The sequence below is a fragment of the Gobio gobio genome, assembly GCF_949357685.1.
Source record: "Gobio gobio genome assembly, chromosome: 5".
NCBI classification, from domain to species: domain Eukaryota; kingdom Metazoa; phylum Chordata; class Actinopteri; order Cypriniformes; family Gobionidae; genus Gobio; species Gobio gobio.
In genome coordinates, this window is record NC_137101.1 from 41,868,821 (window position 1) to 41,889,604 (window position 20,784).

A 20,784-nucleotide genomic window follows, 5' to 3' on the forward strand; every position below is an offset into this window, starting at 1 on the left:
AATTATTTTGTCCTCTCAGGTGATATCCATCATTATTCATTAGATATCACGCCTCCTCACATACAGGCTTTGTGAAGAACAAGTCTTACAAATTTTAAATCAGTGTATTGTTTTATGTAAATGAGTAGGCTCAATGATTCTCACATCAGTTTGAAGCAAAAACTCTAGGCAAATACACCCATTAGTCAAAGGTCTTGTGGACACATATCTATTGTGTGTTTTGAGGCCTTAATTTTAAAACTATTTTTTTGTTTTCTCAAAAAACATGCATAAACATTTTTCTCTCAAAAATACAAGCATGTTGCTTGGATATTATGGTAGCCCAGTTTGTGCTGAATACAGTGTAATTACACTTTTGCCATCAATGTGTTTATAAGCAACTGAAAGAAACACAAATGTCAGAGCATGTCAAAACTTCTAAAGGGCCCCAAAACAGCTCAGACTCCTAGGGGTTAAGAAAGAGGTGAGGTGCACGTCACTCTTAAGGTTTATCACCTCTGAGAGTAAATCGACACTAGACGCCAGTGAGTTCTGGTGTAAAATCACAACCCTGACTCTCAATCTCTTCCACTTCAGATAGGGGATGATTAATGTCGTCAGGAACAGTATTTTAGCCCTCAGTAGTCCTCCTTTTTTATTCTAAATCATTTTAATATATTTTATATCACATTTTAATCTCAACTCTTGTTATTTTTATTTCTTATGCATATTTTAATTCCTATGCATATGTTGTAATTATTTTGATTATTTTAATTAATTCTATGTAAAGCACTTTGAATTACCATTGTGTATGAAATGTGCTATATAAATAAACTTGCCTTTCCACACACACATGCACACACACACACACACACACACACACGTTTGTTTCACCATATTAGTGAGGGTATTTCATAGACTTCCATTCATTTTATATCAGTTTAATGATATTTTCTATCCCCTAACCCAGGGGTTTTCAAACTGGGATCTGGGGAACCCCAGGGGTCCTGCAGAAGGTTCTAAGGGGTCCCAAAAAATTTCAGAGAACAAAAAGACAAAGCAAAAATTTATAAAGTCTACCAAACATTCTAACTGTTTCATTTGTAAATGTTTCTCTCCTTTCTTGCCATATACATAGAATTGTACAAGTGTGCTTTTTATCTTTCTAGTTAGTTTTTTCCTCACTATAGTCCCCTATATCTTGCTCACTGGGGTTGTAAATCAGTATTCTTACTGCAGTATTTATTGTGAAATTTGCTTATACAATTAATTTTTAATTGAAAATGTTCTTCTTCATACATCATTCCTGTTCTTTATACATCCAACATTAAGTATAGCCAATTTAGGTTTGGAAACAATATGTTATATTTATTTTTTATTTTTACTGTGCTCTTTTACAGCTATACAGTTTTCACATTTATTTATATTATTATTATTATACTGTATACTGCAAATATGTAAATAAGATTTCAGTAAGTTATGGAAGTGTACTACAACATAGAACGTATTCACTTATACACTCTTCCTGCTTAACATACTTGAGTTTGTCCAGTCTGCAGTTTGGATGGTTGAGTGTATCTGAGAGCAGCTTCACTCCAGAATCTCTGGGGTGATTGTAACTCATATCCAGCTCTCTCAGGTGTGATGGGTTTGAACTTAGAGCTGAAGACACATAATGACAGCCTTTCTCTGTCACCATACAGCCAGACAACCTACAAACACACAGTCCACATTACATAAGTTTAAAAGTCAGATGTCATTAACACAACCTTTTGGGTGGTAGCTGTTATTTTCTGTAGGTTCAGTCATAAAAGTGAAGTCAACAGAAACATTTATACTCCAGTAAAGTAGAAATATACTTAAGAACAGGAATATAAAAATAACATTTAAAAACAAAATGTCTTACTTTGTTACTAAAATAAAATAGAAAGCCACTTGCAGATTCTCACACTCACAATTGTAAACACCACCAAATCAATCAAAAACTCACTAGCTAATGAGAATAATTTGCTGCTTGCCCCACCCACATGAGGGATTTGTGCCAGAATGGCACAATTATTTATGGTTTCCATTTTCAATGAGTTTACTGTTTAATTCCTATTTTTATTAGTTTATTGAAAAGTTACGTTCAAAACGTTTGGCACAAATCTAATTCCATATTAGTCAAGTATGGCCAAACTGAGTGCAGCTGAGAAGCAGCGACTTTACCGACAGTGTAGGGATGCAAATCCCGAACACAGAGCAGAGTATTTGCAGAAAAGGAAACAGGACTGTGCAAGATATATTAAGCTGAAAAAAAAGAGAACGAAAATTAAAAACAGAAGATAGTGCCAGGATCGCTGAGAGGGGACTCAAATGCAGAAAGTGTGTTAAGGGGTTTATTGACAAAACAGCAGACACATCAGGAGATTGAGAGAGAGGAGGAACAGTCCACAAAGCAGGCAGGTACAAAGCACTAAGAAAGGTATGCTAAAAGAGAGGCCGCTGTGTTCAGCCCAGGATGACGGTGGGTTGGAGAGCAGTGATGGAAGGCAGTGCAAGACTGGAGGGAAACAGCAAGGACCCAGCAGAATAACAGCTCAAGAGGACACAATCAGGCACTGTACAGTTCCTGCTGCTTGGCCAATACAGTGAGTGGCCAGGGAGCTCAGCCTGCAAGACAGGACTAGAATAAACAAGACAGACAGATGTATTAGGAAAAACAAAAGAGATAGCACAACTAAACTGGGAAAGCTAATAAAGATAAACAGAAAACAAATACTAGTAAATGTATTAAATGTGCGCTATGGATGTCTGGATTAGCTCTGGACTCGCGCACTTATGAAGATGACCAGTGTTGCCACAGTTACTTTGAAAAAGTAACTTAGTTACTTTACAGATTACTTGATTTTAAAAGTAACTAAGTTACTTTACAGATTACTTGATTTTAAAAATAACTAAGTTAGATTACAAGTTACTTTATTAGTTACATTCATCAGTTGCCAACAACACCTCTGCAGCCTCAACATAAAAATGACAACCGTTTTTGCCAACACTAAACATAAAACACTAAACATAAAACCCTAAACATGTTAATGAAAAGGTACAAATTACTTTGTGTTCTTATTAAATACAATTATGAAAAACATTTTTAATTTATATATGAATGTAAATAATGATATGGGCCTGGACAAATAATATAAAATTACAAGATTTATATTTTATTGTAAACATAATGTGCAGCTCTGTAAAGGGACAACAAATATTTGATCGATCCGTGAGAACAATATATTTTTTAATAATCTTTAAGTGCACAAAACTATGAAAATATATGAAACGCTTCAAAACAGAGCGGCAACAAAGCGCTTATGCGCATCCCGGGTGCAGAATGATGCGCTTAAAGCAACATGGAATCAGAGGGCGCAGTGCAGCGCGAGTGCACTTTGAAGAGTTCACGGCATAAAGAGAAGATGAGCGTTGAGCCCACAAATCCTAGTCTACTATGTAGCCTATATCGGTTCACTGATTAGCCACAAACATTCACTGATTATTTGTTTCTTCACAGTTTTTAATTCTGGTTATTGTGCGTGCGATGCTAATTAATAGTCCTTGTGTTGTCACCTGAGTAGCGAGCACAACATCTTTCAGAAACCGCTAGATAAACTCCTGGAAGATAAATTATTTTATCAACATATCAAGTATTATAACGGGAATATATCATATGGAGTGAGCTTTACCGTGCTGCTGACTGGAACCGAACGCGACGCGCAGTTTTGCTGAACGGAGAATGATTGACAGCTACAGCGGAGGAAAGACATTCAGCTATGGAATGGCTTTAGATGACTTTGTAGGCTACTAGCAAATAATAATATTCTAATAATGATTGCTGAAGGATAATGTGACAATATATATTTCTGATGATTATTTAATTATCACGACATGCCTAATCTGAGCAAGTGACTGCCTGTCTTGAGTTTTGTCGAAAGACGGAGGCGGCCGCCTCGTAGTTCTCTATGCAGGAAAACCCTGCTGAGACTAATCAAGAAAGCAAAAATATATATTTTTACTAAGGAAAATGACAAAAAAAGTAACTCACAGGGACTTGGATAAGTTACTTTAATCTGATTACTGGTTTGGAAATAGTAACGCGTTAGATTACTCGTTACTGGAAAAAGTGGTCAAATTAGAGTAACGCGTTACTAAGTAACGCGTTACTGGCATCACTGAAGATGACACAGTTATTATGGAATGGACCAGCTTAACCCTCTGAGCCCTGAGCCGTTTTCTGGGCCCTGGAGGTGTTTTGACATGCGTAGGCTAGAATGTTTGCTTCAAGACGATGTAAAAATCACTCTGGCCACTCATTCACATAAAACAATATACTGATTTAAAATGTGTAAGATATGTTTTGTGTCAGGAAGCCTTAAGCGGGTAGGGCGTGAATTATCATGAATATCGATGTTTTTCACACCTGAGAAAGACAAAGACCCCTCCCCTAATTGCCCTATCAGCTGAATAGGACTGTGAGGGAACTAGAACAAAGAATGTGAAGAGATTTAAAGAATGGCTTTTTGATTTTGTTTGCATTTATTTACCAACAAACATAATCCAAACATACACAATGAAGGACAATCGTGGTTATTTATAAGGGACACTCAAAGTGTATGTTATTTCAGTGTCTGCAGTTAAGTGTGTGTATAAAAGGTTCTCAGAAATTCTTAGCCTATTAATGCACAATTCAATTCTATAACGAATGTTAACGTCATAGAAATAAATGTCAATGATTACACACAAACCATCTACACTACCGTTCAAAAGTTTGGAGTCAGTAAGAAATTGTTTTAAATTAATAGTTTTATTAGTAATAATAATTTTTAAGAAATTAATAGTTTTGTTCAGCAAGAATGCATTAAACGTGTCAAGAGAGACAGTAAAGACATTTTAATGTTACAAAAGCTTTCTATAAAGAATCCTGAAAAAAAAGCTGTTTTCAACATGGATCTCCCATTACCGTGGCACAGTTGAATATCATATAATTTACAAATGCATACACAAACAGATGTTCCTACCACGTTTAAAGGCGTTTTGCTCGAACACACCTAGTTTGCAGAACAAACTAAACACTCCCGTGGTGTCTACCGTTAAGCGGTTTTATCACACTGAGGCATAGCTCCGCATGACCATCACAACGCCGTTGCTCTCTATTTTCTGTGCGCTTATCGTGCGTCTACATTTAAAATAAAGACGCAACATATGTGAACGACCCTCCGTGGTTAGATGAGCGTAGCAGTCAATAAATGGGACAAGGGAGGTCACGTACGGGAGGGACATTTAGGCCATTTAGGTATATGGGACGTCCGGGCTAATACAGGACAGTTGGCAGTCCTTCTTTTATATCATGCTGTTTAAATCATAGAGCATAAAAATACCCCATGTCGTACGTGTATCTACCTGTCTATATTTCATTTTCAACATATTTCCATTGATTTCACACAATTTATTCTAGCAATAGTTCAACTAGTAGACTACAATGTGAAGTATATGCAAGTTAAGTCTTCCAAACTCAATGAAAATCAGAAGAATGATGAAGATGAGTCTTTTTACAGGTTTGCATTCCTTCACGTGGACGATTTGCATGTGAATCGTTTTGCGCGGATGGGTGTGGTCACATCAAAGATAACGAGGCTTCAGTTCATTTTCAGACAGTTCATTTCCCGGAGAGACAGACAGGAGAATGCGCATCCTTTTTGTTTTCTGTATTTAGCAAAAAACACAACATTTAGTTTTTATTTTAAGCGTACACAAATAAAAGTTCATAAATAACACTTTAAGCATTGTAAAGACATATCTTTCATGTTTGTGAGGCCAAAATTGACGTAGAAATTTAAGTTGTTTTACACTGTCATTAGGAAAAATCAAGCAAACGCGCCCGCACGTTCTTCGGGTTCAGAGGGTTAAACCTCAAATACTCACACTAAAGACAAGAAACAAGATGTTAGAATCATATAAGCATAAGATATAAACAATCACACTTCTCTTAAACGCACACACAATAAAGGCAACTTTATAGCGATCAGTTGACAGAGTTGTATAGAACTAAAATGTTGTCCTTCTTCTGGGTGGGCCAAAATAAAAACTGTCAATAACATCAACATTGAATCAGAAAATACTTTTGAAGTACTTTTCAACAGGAAGATAATTGAATCTACATTGCAAAATATATTCTTGCTGCATTGTGTGAAGAATGGGAAAGTGAATGTTGAATTGTTCTGGACTACCATGTCAACAATGCTCGTACCATTGGAAATACTGAATGTTCCCAAACTTTAATTCTGAAAAATGTTTTTACATTACAGTTGTTCAAGAGGACTACAAATGTGCACTATCAGCAAACATAGTACAATACTTATTAGTGGTGCAACGGATCACAAAACCCACGGTTCGGATCACACTACAGATCATGAGTCATGGATCGGATCATTTTTCGGATCAGAATAAAAGGGGGAGGAGACAATTTTTATTTGCTTTCCATTTATTACATGAAAACTTTTGGTGTTGACATAACCTACATGGTTTATAGGTTAACAAGGAACTTTTGGTGTTAACAAAAATAAAATAAATAAATAAATAAATAACCATCTGAATAAATCAAATTTGACTAAAAACAACCTGAGACGTGAAAACGGGCCTGAGCTTCTTTTTTTTTTTTAAGATTAGGATGTCAACATTCTCAGGGGACAGAGTAGACCTCTCACACTTGTCAGCATTGCAATTCTCTGTGTAGGCCTATACACTATTTTATAGATATCATGTTTAAACGCACTACACTTAAACAACGTTTTATTGAATTCATTACTTTATATTTATATAACCTAGTACCTACTTTAGATGTGTATATTACGTTGCTCATGCAAGTTGCAAAACAGACAATAGACATTTTAAATTAACATTTGTAAACAAACATTTTAAATTAAAACTTACGATAGACAAAAAACGACTCGTTTTTTAATCTTTTTACAAGAAATCCTGCAGGTCATAAAGAACTTTGTTTTTCCACCTCCAAGAAAAGACAGGTGCTCTCCATTATTTATCCTTGTTTAGCCTACTTAAAGGCCGTTTTCCTTGCTTTACTCAAGGCAAAAAGCCATGTGTTCACTTTGAAACAGAGTAGACTTTACATTATATGCATCTGTGGTGGAATTACTAGATTTTCCCATTGATACATGTTTGTTTTAATGCGGATGCGCTTTCACTTTAATTCAGCGCCAGCACATCAAAAAATAGACTCTGTGCGGAAACGATCGCAGCACAGCTGTATGGCCACAAGCTCCTGGAGAGTATGTGAAACGGGCGTCAGCAGGTGCCATATGCTCGATGTATGTGCCACTTTCATACGGGTTTCTTGTGCCACAGTGCCTACATACTGTTAGAGTTTTGTCCACCACCCTTCTTCCGTCATCATTATATTTTACGGGGAAGCCAAAATGCTCCCATACATGCGATTTGAATGATGCAGGAGGCTTTTCAAGTTCTTCTACTTCTCCGCTACCCACTGTTGACTGATTAACATGCCCTGTTCACATGAACACGTGTTTCTCTGAAACTCAGCATCGAGTTTAAAGGAACGAGATTACTTAAAACAGCAATATCGGCAGAAAAACTGTCTTTTAGTCTGCGATCGCTTAACAATTCAGATTAATCCAGAAGTTAAAAAAAAAAGCACAATATATCGGCGGGTCACGTGCGTGCCGAACCGTGGGTCGTGATCCGTAAGGATCACGGATCAACTGCGATCCGTTACACCCCTAATACTTATAAATATAGAAGTGGATAAATATAGTAACTCTTTAGATATGTTTCCCAGCTTCTCTAAAGGAGAGGCTAAGATTTCTTACATGATCAGTGAGGGTCACTCTGATTCTCTTGCATATTCTTTTTCTTTTCTTGCTCTTTGGATACTTTCCATTTGAAAGTTTAAAATTTGAAAGTTTTATGCTCAGTGTTTTGAGAAAATGATTCACATTATTTGTAATTGTATGACATTAATGAAAACTGACATTAACAGCAAACCAATCTGTTTAGGACAATTACAAAGTGCTCAGATCACTGTGTTAACTGTTTGAAGGACAGTGACCTGAGTTTAAAAATTGTATTGTGGTAGCATTTTGTTAATTATTTTAAAGAAAACAATTTTACCTCAGAATATCCAGCTTACAGTTTCTCTTCAGTCCAGCAGAGAGTAGCTTCACTCCAGAATCCTGCAGGTCATTGTTACTCAGGTCCAACTCTCTCAGGACAGAGTTTGAGGTTTGTAAAACTGATGACAAACTCTCACAAGACTGAGCAGTGAGATTACACATGGAAAGTCTGAACAAGAAAAACACAGTAATTACATACTGAATTCAGCAGTGTGATTTTTAGTAATTAACTTAATGGAAAAAACATTTAAAGTATTTGAAACTCAAACCTCAGTATCTCCAGCTTGCAGCTCTCCAGTCCATCAGAAAGAAGCTTCACTCCAGAATCCTGCAGGTCATTGTTACTCAGGTCCAGCTCTCTAAGGACAGAGTTTGATGATTGTAGAGCTGAAGACAAACTTTCACAGGACTGAGCAGTGAGATTACATCTACATAGCCTGTGTAGAGAACAGAACAAACAGTATTAGGTAGGGTTTATAATCTGGGGCCTGATTTATAAATATTGTGTAAACACAAAAAAGGCATAGAAATATGCGTATGCAATTTTCCACACACATATCAGGATTTATAAAAAATAAACTAGGCGTAAATCTGTGGGCACCGTACGGACACTCTAGACCGTGCGTGCGCACTCTTTTACCGGAGTGAGCAAAGTAATGAAATGAAGGGGCAGGTCAGATACCTGTGTCTCTTCTTTTATCCACCTATCCTTCTCAATGTTCATATATTCAGTCCTTAAAGAATAAAAGAATATATAGTACAAGTATGTCTCTCTCTGGCAAAGGAGGGCGATGGCTGTATCTTTGTTAAGGTATTGGGTGTTCTTTTGATAAATGTCAGGATCCGCTGACACTAACTAGAGTGCGATGTACCCTAGTGCTTTTTGTGTGCATTGCATGATCGGTGCAGGCCCAATATTGAAGATGGACATTTTCTGCACACGACACCAGACCTGAAGACGCCTTTCTATGACCTCCTGGGTCATTGTGATCTAAATCTAGTCATGGGGCGACAACTAGTCTGCCCATTTTAGTGATATGCTCTGCTATCTATCCTTGTGTGGAAATTTAACGTGACTGTGCATTTTCAGTGCCAATCAGAATCATTCAACATGGCAGTAATGACGTGGCTAGACCTGGAAAACAGTATAACTGTTCAGAAATTGTATGTACGTTAGGCGGAGGCGGGGAGACTGTTAGAGGGAGTGCGGCCTATGAACTCCTTGTGAGCTGGCTTCTGCTGATGAAACTGCAAACTATTCTTCAGTAAATTTTTTCACTATTCTTCAGTAAACTCCTGACTCTTGGTCTTCATTTTTCACTACTGGTCCTGGGTCCTAAGCCGTTATCCCAACAGAAGTAAACAGAATGATTTGTTCTGTCTTTGATCTGTTTTACATCTGATATTCACATTTAGATTGAATATACCACACTCATTAATGGAGTTAAGCACTGAAATTACATGAAATCATTATCCAGAAGTTAAATTTTTTTATTTATTTATTTATATCAATTTAAATTAAATATTTGTAGTGGATGCACTGCCTTTAAAACAGCATGCCACAGGAAAAGTGTTCAATGTTTTAAATAGACATGATAGCTTGGTGCATGATAATTCTGCTTTAAATTGTGCTCTAAAAAGCAAAACTCATGTTCTGAGAAAATATTTTCGTGCAAATAATGATCAGTGATGCGCACTTGACTGTCAATGTAGATAGCTTGGCAACAATGACAGACACCATAGGACTCGCTCAGTGATCAAACGGTCCATTGGCCGGTTTGAATAAGTCAGATGACACAGTCCTGTACAACCTCTGCTGTTGATATTGTGCACAGACAGACAGTAGCCTAATGATAACCATTTTCATGATCCTCCCAATATTACAAAAAATACTGTTGTATTTGAAGCATAGAGTTTGAAGAAAAAAAAAAGATATGGAAGTTTTATTTTTAAAATGTGTCGTCAGTGACGTGCTGAGTGCTTATTTACACTGCAAAAATAAGGGCTATTTGTTTCTATTAACCCCTTACAAGTTGGACAAAATTTCTAGCCAGAATAGACTGCTTCAAGTCACCTGCGATTTATCCTATCATGTCTTACTCTGCCCGGTTTCTGCTCGAAGCACAGTGTAATCAAATGCACAAGAAAATGGAACATGTTTTAAAATTGTTATTATTATATGAAACAATGTTCATTGAAACACTGTGAATGGTGGGTTCATTATTATTCTTAATGAAAAATACAACAACTAGAAAAACAAAACTAATCCTTTGCAGGTTCCCTATTAGCATTGGGTTTAAATCCCAAAAATATAGCAAAATAGGCACTTTTACATTTTGCTTTGAAACTAGATCATTCGCCATCGTCTTGACAGTCAAGAGTGAGACGAAATGGGTGAAGCAAGGTGAAATCTGACTCACACTGCATTGTGTCAGTCAGCGCAAGTAATGTATTGAGATCTTTTCTGTGGCTTATTGTGCTTAATAACTCTCTTTAACATCAAGCATGTCCCACACTTTATTTTTTCCTTTATGTATGTTCTTGTCTGCCTTGTGCACTTGGAGAAAACGCACACATTCAATTCAGAAAACATTCAATTATTTAGCGATGCAGTGAAATTACTCACAGGGCTTTTCTGCAGCATCTCACAGCTGGAACAAGTCTCATGTTGCCGGCTTGTGATGACGTAAACCTCTTTGGGTTGAACTCGTCCAGCACCTTATCTGACATCAGCAGGACATATGTCAACACTGAACACATTGAAGATGAGAGTTCTCTTCCTGGATGTGCATCTGAACTGAAGTATCTCTGAATTTCCTCATATAATGAATGATCCTTGAGCTCAAGTAAGCAGTAGAATAGGTTGACTGAAGCTTCATCTGCATTGTACCTGTGTAGTGTTTGTTTAATATATTCAGTTGTTTTTGTGATGCTCTCTGTGGTGTCTTCAGTGTGTGTGAAGAAGCCTTTGAGCAGGTTTTGACTGGATTCCAGTGAAATTCCCATCAGAAACCGCAGGAACAGGTCCAGATGTCCTCTCTGACTCTTCATGGCTTTATTAACAGCCTTCTTTAGTAGCTCCTGCAATGTGATATTTTTTGGGGGCTCATCAAAGAAAAACTGAAGCTCTTGCATGTCCTTGTTCAGGTAGCAGAGGAACACATGCACTGCAGCGAGGAACTCTTGAGCACTCAGATGCACAAAGCAGAAGAACTTTGTTGCATGAAGTCCATATTCCTTCTTGAAGATCTCAGCAATCATTCCTGTGAACTCAGTATCTTTCTTCGCTTCAATACCACATGCTTTCAGATCTTTCTCATAGAACACAACGTTTTCCTTCTTCAGCTGCTCAAATGCTAGCTTGGCTAACTTCAAAATCATTTCTCTGTTTGAATGCAGGTTCTTTGCACATTCTCTTTCTTCTTGTTCATCATACTTCTGGTTCTTCATGTCCATCTGTATCAGCAGGAAGTGGATGTACATTTCAGTGAGTGTTGTGCTGATGTTCTCTGTATTGTTCTTGATATCCTTGAGAATATTCTGAAGTACTGTGGCCATGATCCAGCAGAACACGGGAATGTGGCACATGATGTAGAGACTACGAGACGTCTTAATGTGTGAGATGATTCTGGAGGCCTGAGTCTCATCTGTGATTGTCTTTCTGAAATACTCCTCCTTCTGTTGGTCAGTGAATCCTCGCACCTCTGTGAACAAACCCACATACTGAGGAGGGATCTGATTGGCTGCTGCTGGTCGTGAGGTCACCCAGACGAGAGCTGATGGAAGCAGTTTCCCTTTGACCAGACTTGTGAACAGCACGTCTACAGATGATCTTTTCTCAGCCGTGTTCAATGTTCTGCTTTTAAAATTCAAAGGCAGGCGACTCTCATCAAGTCCATCAAATATAAATGCTAACTTGCATTTCTTATATAACTTTGATTTCTCCAGGTCCTCCAGTTCAGGATAAAATTCCAGCAGAAGCTCGTGGAGACTGAAATCTTCATTTGTCATCAAGTTAATCTCTCGGAATGGAAGCAGGAACACACAGTCTATATCCTGATTGGCTGTTTCTTCTGCCCAGTCCAGGATAAATTTGTGCACAGAGACAGTTTTTCCAATGCCAGCGACTCCCTTGGTCAGCACAATCTTTTCTTCATTTTTTCCCCTTAATAATGAAAATATATCATTGCATTGGATTGGTTTGTCCTGTGTTTGTTTTTGTTTGTTATTGAAAGCATCATCAATCTTCAGAATCTCATGTTCCTGATTGACATCTTTCATATCTCCCTCTGTGATGAACAGTTCTGTGTAAACAGCCTTGAGGTGCACTTCATTTTCATTCTTGCAATCAAAAATACGTTCTACTTTTTTCTTCATGTTGGTTTTGTGAGCTTCCAGGATTTTTTTCAGAATTAAATCATCTGTCATAAAAGATTGGTGTAAGTAAATAAAACTAATTTAAAAAAAGAAACTTTACAAAGCTTTCACATCAGCATTCAGAAAATTCATTCAACATATTGTAATTAAATTACTGTTGAAAGTATTACAGCCCCAAGGCCTCAGATCCTCCATTTAATTTACTACATCTTGATAAATATATTACACTCATGGAAGGGAATACCCTTAAGCATTCAAATTATAATTGTCATCCAATCTAATTTGTAAACTCAGTACAGAGGACAGGGTTAGAGGAACGACTGGCAGTGAATGCTCTAGTTCTTGTTATGTAAGTTTTACTGGTCATTGCCAGTCACACCTAGTGCTTGACTGGAGTATGTGGCTGTTGAAAAGGTCAGTGGTGCTCCCTGGTTAGTTCTGGTGATACAGTACATCACCCCTCACAGTTAACCTCTGTTCTAATATTAATAAACATGTTCAGTGGGTGAAAATAAACAGACAAACACTAACAGATGCCTAACAGAACAAAACCTGGCGCTCATGTCTATTGGTGTTGACACTGTTAAGACTGTACCTGTCTCTTCTGTGAGTTTCTCTGCTGTCTCTGGGATTTTCTGTGGCTCTGTGAGGAGAGAGAAAAAAAATTAGAAAAATATACAGATTCACAAAAGAAAATACTGAAGCTAAAGCATGTCTGCCTATGAACACCATTAAACCATTAAATTGAACTGTGAGATTTAGCGGCCTCATACAGTCCTCATTACAGTGTAATATAAGTCACCATTCACTTAATTATGTTCACTCACCATAGAGAATATGTATGAGTGAAGAAATGTCACATAGCCTCTTTTGTATTTTTCTATAAGTGCAGTAAAAAAAAACTACTTGTATGTTTCTTTTCCTCTTATTTCCACTGCATGAAAAGTGGGATTTTCGTCAGTATGTGGCACTGTAGATTGCCGTGAAACTTCAGGTTTACGACTGTGCACGGCAATTTGCAGGCAACACCGAAAACTGCCGTAAATTGTCGGAAATTGACGTGGGCCTTGCTTGGCAGTTGTCCCCCCATGACCCCCCCTCCCCTTAATTCTAGGGGAGGCTTTAACATGTAAATGAACATGCTGTGAGCTACACAAATGCAAATCAGAGTAGCAGCAGGGGGAGTTTTATCTAGGTTCTGAATTTTTTTAACTAAAATATTTTAAGTTAAATGTACTCGTTTTAGTTCACATTACTACATTTTTAGGGCAACCAGTTTACTCCAATTTTTTAAGTAGATTCAACTTGTCCGGGCTAACAGAGTAGATTAATTACTCTGTATGTCATTAGCAATAACCAATGTTATGTAAAAAAAAAAATACACACAAAATAAAAAGTTACGGTGTTTTGCCTATATGTAATTGAAGCACTTTTGCCACACCCATTAACTTAAATAAAGTGAAAATAAATATAATAGGTTTTTCTGGAGCTGGTGGTCTGAAACCTCAATGAGGTTGAAGAATATAGGGATAAATTAAGCCCTCTGTGGACTGATTTCCGAACTCTTGTGATTCTCTATCTCTCTCTCTCTCTCTCTCTCTCTCACACACACACACACACACACACACACACACACACACACACACACACACACACACACACACACACACACACACACCTGTGCAGGCAGACACACACACAATCACACACACACACACACACACACACACACACACACACACACACACACACACACACACACACACACACACACACACATCTGTGCAGGCAGACACACACACAATCACACACACACACACACACACACACACACACACACATCTGTGCAGGCAGACACACACACACACACACACACACACACACACACAAACACACACACACAGCCAAAATACATCAACATTTTTTTTCTATTCACCTCTTAACATTCCTTTGTTTCATTTTCTTGTTAATTTAATACATTTCTTAAAATCAATTTGTTGTTAGACTCCCTTCTTTGTAAACTGTCATAAACTGACTATATCAAGACAATCAATCCTAATCCCATCAAATTTGTGAGCGAGAACTCTAGTCTGTACATGCATGTGGTACTAAATACATTTTCCATTCTGTCCAGGAAAATGTATTAATACAGAGTTTTTTCATTAATTCTGGAAAACATCCTTATAACAATGACCTTGCATGTGATTGGAGGAGCCCGACGAGCTTCTCGCCCTCGTCCAATTAGGTACGAGGTCATGGCCATGACGCGTACAAAACTTGAAGACGAGCTTTAAACAGACGTGCTTTGGACTCTCTTTTTTTTATACATTTCCTGTGTTTTTGCTGCTTTGCTTTTTCGTGATCAACAATGACAGGACGCCGTCTCGCCTTCAGCTCCCCTTTAACTCCTCTGCATGGACGCGGCCAACTTTTTCGACTAACGTTAATCTTTCAGGCGTCTTCACAACTCTGAGGCAAACTGCAGACGCTATAAACCAGAGCATGGGTAATGTAACGTTACGATTTAAAGAATATGCTTTTATTCAGCTGTATAAGGAAATGGATGCGTTAATAGATCCAAGCTTAAAACTGCACATTTTGTTTGCACAGACTATCCTCGCCTCATAACGAAGCCGTGACCTCTTATCTGCTTGGAGCGATTTCCGCGAGTCCAGATTTAACCGCTGAACATGACGACATTGTGTGTAAGTATAACGTCTAATGTTTTTCTCATTCCTTGTTTAATTTTACTGTGACTGTTTTTATTAATACCAGTCTCATGTAATTGTTTTCCAGCTGCCTGTAAGACGTATTATGAATCGACACGCCGGAGCTTCAGATACAAACAACCTGAACTTCCATCGCAGGCGGAAACTGCGAAGTTTAGCTCGGAGTCGATCAAGAAGAAAAAGGGTAAGATTTATGATATTAGATCCGTTTTTTGTCAATGTGAGTATTTTTCAGGTTGCTTATTGTCTTTATGGATTGTATTACAGTTGCTGAAAGCGAGACGAAGTGTGCTGGCTGAGGATGAGGTGGACATTTGGAAGTCCGCGACCATTGAACTCATATCTGATGAGGAAGACGGCATTGTTTACGGGGTGTCTGGATGGATTGTGCGGCCACTGCCCTCTCGTATACGCCTGTGTTCCCCGAATGTGTTGGCCACTTCTCTTTGACGTTTTTGGAGGACAACATAAGATACATTACTGCTGCACTGTACATAGTTGTGTTTGACAATAAAGCTCTTTCTTTGAATGAACAGCTGTGTGTTTTAAATTAAGCTCTTTCTTTGAATAAACGGCACGGTCCGTATAATTTTCCCATATATTCCTTGATGGTATGAATAGTGTACTTCATAGCACAATAACATTAATATAAAACATAAATTATTACAACATAAATTATATATTTATTATATATTTATTATTATTATTATTGAGGTTTACAGTTATAATGAGCCAGGGGGACCAATAATGATTGGTTTGCAGTGATCTGCCAACCAATCACGAGGGATTTTTCTTGTTTAAAAGTAGTGGCCTCAGCCAATACTGAGTGAGTAAATTCAAGTCTGGCCGTTGACTCTCTGGTTTCGCTGCTATTCATATGCTAATTAGAGGCGTCGCACCTCTGCGCTGGCTCTCAGCGGGGGCTCTCCACCTACGTCATGGTTCGTTTACGACAATTTGTGGCACAGACGAACGCGACGTTCGCTGCCTCTAAATTGTCGAAAACTGCTGAAAATTAGGGAGATTTCCGGGAGTCTACAGGCGTTTACAGGGTCGAAAATCCCACTTTTCATGCAGTGTTCTAGCCAGCTTGTTCCTGTTTTTCTTTGTTCAAGGTTAGATTCCATATTTGTTATTTCCGACTGTGAAATGATTCCTTCTAGGGTTTTATATTTGCGCACCCTCTGAAGGGCAGCATCTGGGATGGGGGTGTCACTTTTTTCTATGGGAAGTATAAATTGTGTAAACTGCTCAATAAAGATTGAAGATTTGGGGCTCTGTCCGTGTGGCGATTCTTCCCACAGCCACGCAGACCATAGACAACTGACAGGGACTGAAGAGCAATCTTACTTGACTTCTAATGCTTACATGAACTTTAAAAAAGAAATGGGTTCACAATTTATTTTTAACTTGTCAAGCTATTAACTGCCTGCAAATAAGCAGTGCGTGTCAGTAAGCACAGCTATAGTGACAGTACCGTTTCCTGCAGTGTTGTAGTTGAAGATTACTGATGTGATGGTGTTTCCAGTGAGTACAGGAGCATTTACAGTTGCTCCCGTCGGAGCATTCAGATCAACATGGACTCCAGTGTGAGCACTGCTGGTCATCTCGACTGGAACAGATACAGAGATTAATTACATTTCCCAAATGACGACTTTAACATTATTGATATTCCTTTCTTCATTACCTTTCTTGTCTTCTTCCAGCTCATCTAGTGTGTCACGATGCTGATCAGCAGATGCCATCGTCCTTTACTGACTCACCGCTGTTGGACATGAAGAAAAGGTTTAGCTCCGCTGTTACCAGGCAATTTATTAAAATAAATGTTTGAAAATAAACAAGTAAATAAAATATAGTCGCAAGCGGCAATTATAAACTATATGATGAGTTATTAAATGTCTCTGTATAGATGTATCAATAATCAAGAATAGCACTTATCACCCTATTCATTTTCTGTTTGTCTATTTAATAAAATAAAATTAATAATAATAATAAAAAGTCCTATGTGTTCTGTTCTAGATTAATTGAGACTTGTTACAGCACTTGCATATTGTTGCCCTTGACTGTCCTGGTTGCTTCTATTGCACTCATTTGTAAGTTGCTTTGGATAAAAGCGTCTGCTAAATTACTAAATGTAAATGTATTATTGTATATATCAAAAATATCAAAAGATCTCATGTACTCTCATGCACAACCTTTCCTTTCGCTACTCTCATCAAACATGATGCTCTCTACGTACACGCTCTCACCTCAAGCAATGCCAAGAGTAGGGTTGCCAACTTCTAGAAAAAAAAAGGGACAATCGTTGTTCTTTATAGGAAAATAAGGGACACTCAAAATATTTGGCAGTTAGTGTGTGTATAAAAGGTTCTCAAACACATTCCATGTCAAAATCAACAAAATTTCAGAAACTTTCCCTGCTCAAATTTTTGATTTTGTTAATTTTGTGTCTGAAGAAAGACAAACATAAATGAAGAAAAAAGACAAAATATTAAATGTAATTGATGTATATTTACTGAGTAATGCAATATTTTGCAGTGGGGGTCAGAATGACAATTTCACAGGGGTGTAAAAATGGCTTTAGAAAGATGGCAGCATCATTATTTTATTTTTACACAGAGATTGGCAGGTCTATTGGGTAAACTTTTTCAATCTTTTTTTCATTATATGCCAACGGTGACAGTTCAAAAATGGGAAAAGCACTTCTTGTGTTTTTTGATCAAAGTTCAACTCATTTTGAAGATACCTTTAATATCTTTTTAGATTCTATTTCTTACAACACTTTTTTTTGGTTTCTTCATTTTTAAGGCCCAATAATTTACAGAGATATAGGGATCTCAATGTGGCTCCATGAGTAATTTGGTTCACATTTTTAATGGTCACACATTTTCTGAACAACAAATAATGTTGAAACTATAATGTTTCTCAGGGTTTTTTTATATCAACACAATTGAACATTCTTGTCTGAGTGCCATCCATACTATTCTTCCCATATTGTGCCTGTAACTCTAAAAGTATTAAATATATCTCAATATCCTTCTATATTCTCATTCTTAATACACTTCTTTTTTAACCTTAATTTTAAAGGCCCGGTTCAGTCGCATAGAAATAATGTTGCATGTTCAAATATATTAATATTTATTTTCTACACCAAAGGATAGTAAATATCATCAACCTCTATTCAAAAATGATAAGCTTAAAAGGTTTGTCAGGAAGATACATATATGCCATTAAATTTGAAAGCATAATAACTGAACGTCTTGGAAATTTCAGCCAATATTTTTTTTTTTTTTAAACAATGGCACTTAAAATTTTTTACTAAATGTTGTTGCAACCATGTATAAATAAATTAAAATGCATTTTTCAATTAAAGAGAACTTAGAGGATTGCTTCTGGTGCTTGAGACTTTATTTGTTATTTTGTGTTTCAATAATAAGGTTAACCCTCTCGAGTTGGTGGTCGCACCGGCGCAATCGGCTCTCTTTTTTCTTATCAGTGCCAAAGAGACTCAAATAACTCTGTCATTTTTTTATCATTCAGGCAAGTGTTATACATCATTATAATCTGTTAAGTTTAAAAAAAAAATTGTACAGTCACAATAAAAGCAATGTTTTGCTTTTTGCAAAATAAAGAAAACAAACATGATGTACGATCTGTAGCCTCTCTCTCAAAGACATTCATTCAGATAGTCTTCAGAAAAGGACCTCTAGCTTAGTGAATACTTGTCTCAAAAACATGAGACATATGTCTAAAGAAACGCTGAAATGTCAGGTTTTAAACAATGTAAACCAAATCGAAAACAAATATGCTGTGTTTATGTAATATGGTTGAAAAGTGATAGATGTCAGTCTTTCGCGAGCCAGTTCATTACCCGCTAATGCGACCACGCCCACGGAGTACGTGCTCTATTGAGATTCAAATACTGAGGCGATCCAGAGTCGACGCCCACACATCAACTCAAATAAACACAAAGACCACACAAAAGTTTTTCCAGAATAGACTTTTTTCTTCTACATAAAAGACAGGAACACTTAGTTGACTCATGTGAATACCTTCCAAGAACTCTATCAACTCATTCTCCACTAATTCTTACAGTTAAGGCTCCTACTACTAGAACATATCGTAGAAGATGGTGATTTGGTAATTACCTCCTCAATGATCTTGATTTTATAGCTCTTTTGAATGACAATATTGAAAGTTTCTTGAACTTTAATATGGGATCTGTCTCTGCAGGGGTGATTTGGGAGTCACTGAAGGCTTATTTGAGGGGAATAATTATATCATACACATCTGGTAAAAAGAAAAAATATCAAAATCAACTGAATTTACTTTCCAAAGACATAAAAAAATTGGAGCAGGACTGTTCTATTTGTGGAGATGAAAATATGTTCCGGAGACTTAGCGCATTACAGCTCGAATATGATATGCTGTATACTAAAGAAGCAGAGTGTGTCCTCCTAAGATCCAAACAACGGTATTATGAGCACGGGGATAAAATAGGCAAATTGTTGGCCTGGCAAATATGAAAAGAAGATGCAGCAAGGTCTATTAATACAATCCGTCGAGTTGACAAAACTGTCATTCGAGATCCTAATGTTATTAATCAGGAATTTATGCAATTCTATAAATTGTTATATACCTCCCAGGGTAAAGATGTGGTGAGAACGCACACTTTTCTAGATAAATTGGACATACCCTCACTTACTAAGGATTGCAGGGACTGTTTGGAGGGGGACATCACTGAGATCGAAATACAAGAGGCCATATCATGCCTAGCTGTTGGCAAGTCGCCTGGTATGGATGATTTCTCTATAGATTTCTTTAAGACATTTTTACCCAAATGAATTAACCCTCTGAAGGATATGTATATCCAGGCTATAGAGACTCAGCGTTTACCAGATTCTCTCCAGCATGCTATGATAACTCTTATACTCAAGCCTGGTAAAGACCCCTGTCTGTGTGGCTCCTATAGGCCGATTTCTTTACTTAATTCAGACTACAAGGTATTTGCCAAAATTATTGCTCTAAGATTGGAAAGAATTATCTCACAGTTGGTACACATGGATCAGACAGGATTTATTCAGAATCGATCTCTTTTTGATAATGTTCGTAGACTTCTGAATATAACTTTCTCTGCTTCTCAGGTAGACTATCCTGGCATTGCCATTTCTTTAGATGCCGAAAAGGCCTTTGACCGAGTTGAGTGGTTATACTTGCTTTTAGTCCTCCAAAAGATTAATTTTGGTCCTAAGTTTATTAACCCCTTAAACCCGATTTTTTTTCGCGGGGGGGTACTAAGCAACCACTGAATGTAATAACATAAATTAGGTATCATTTTAAAGCTTAGAATCTCAGCATCTATCCATGTTGGGATACTCAAAACGAGTGCTGAGTTATTAATCTAAAACGGAGTGTACCGCCCGAGGGCGCCACCTAGCTGTGACAAAAATTAATTGTCATATTTTTCAAAACTACTGCATTGATCAACACAAAATAGGTGTCATTTGAAAGCTTAGAGTCTA

General features: G+C 37.3%; 2 protein-coding genes across 2 annotated transcripts in view; one reads left to right on the forward strand and one right to left on the reverse strand.

Annotated features, from left to right (window-relative positions):
• Nucleotides 1-20,784, forward strand: part of LOC307126546 (uncharacterized protein) — a gene marked incomplete at its 5' end in the record, with an annotated part of 1,586,879 nt that overhangs the window by 376,197 nt on the left and 1,189,898 nt on the right. The gene's annotated exons all lie outside the window — the stretch shown is intronic.
• The window catches only part of LOC307126519 (NACHT, LRR and PYD domains-containing protein 3-like), a 33,405-nt gene continuing 13,983 nt past the window's right edge, over nucleotides 1,363-20,784 (reverse strand). Inside the window, exons 2-8 of the mRNA XM_079817082.1 lie at nucleotides 16,950-17,027; nucleotides 16,740-16,874; nucleotides 13,129-13,176; nucleotides 10,783-12,577; nucleotides 8,426-8,593; nucleotides 8,155-8,325; nucleotides 1,363-1,691 (exon numbers count right to left, since the gene is read on the reverse strand). Of these exons, the coding sequence (XP_079673208.1) occupies nucleotides 1,457-1,691; nucleotides 8,155-8,325; nucleotides 8,426-8,593; nucleotides 10,783-12,577; nucleotides 13,129-13,176; nucleotides 16,740-16,874; nucleotides 16,950-17,007 (2,610 nt within the window). The 5' untranslated portion in view covers nucleotides 17,008-17,027 and the 3' untranslated portion in view covers nucleotides 1,363-1,456. The remainder of the gene's footprint in view (nucleotides 1,692-8,154; nucleotides 8,326-8,425; nucleotides 8,594-10,782; nucleotides 12,578-13,128; nucleotides 13,177-16,739; nucleotides 16,875-16,949; nucleotides 17,028-20,784) is intronic.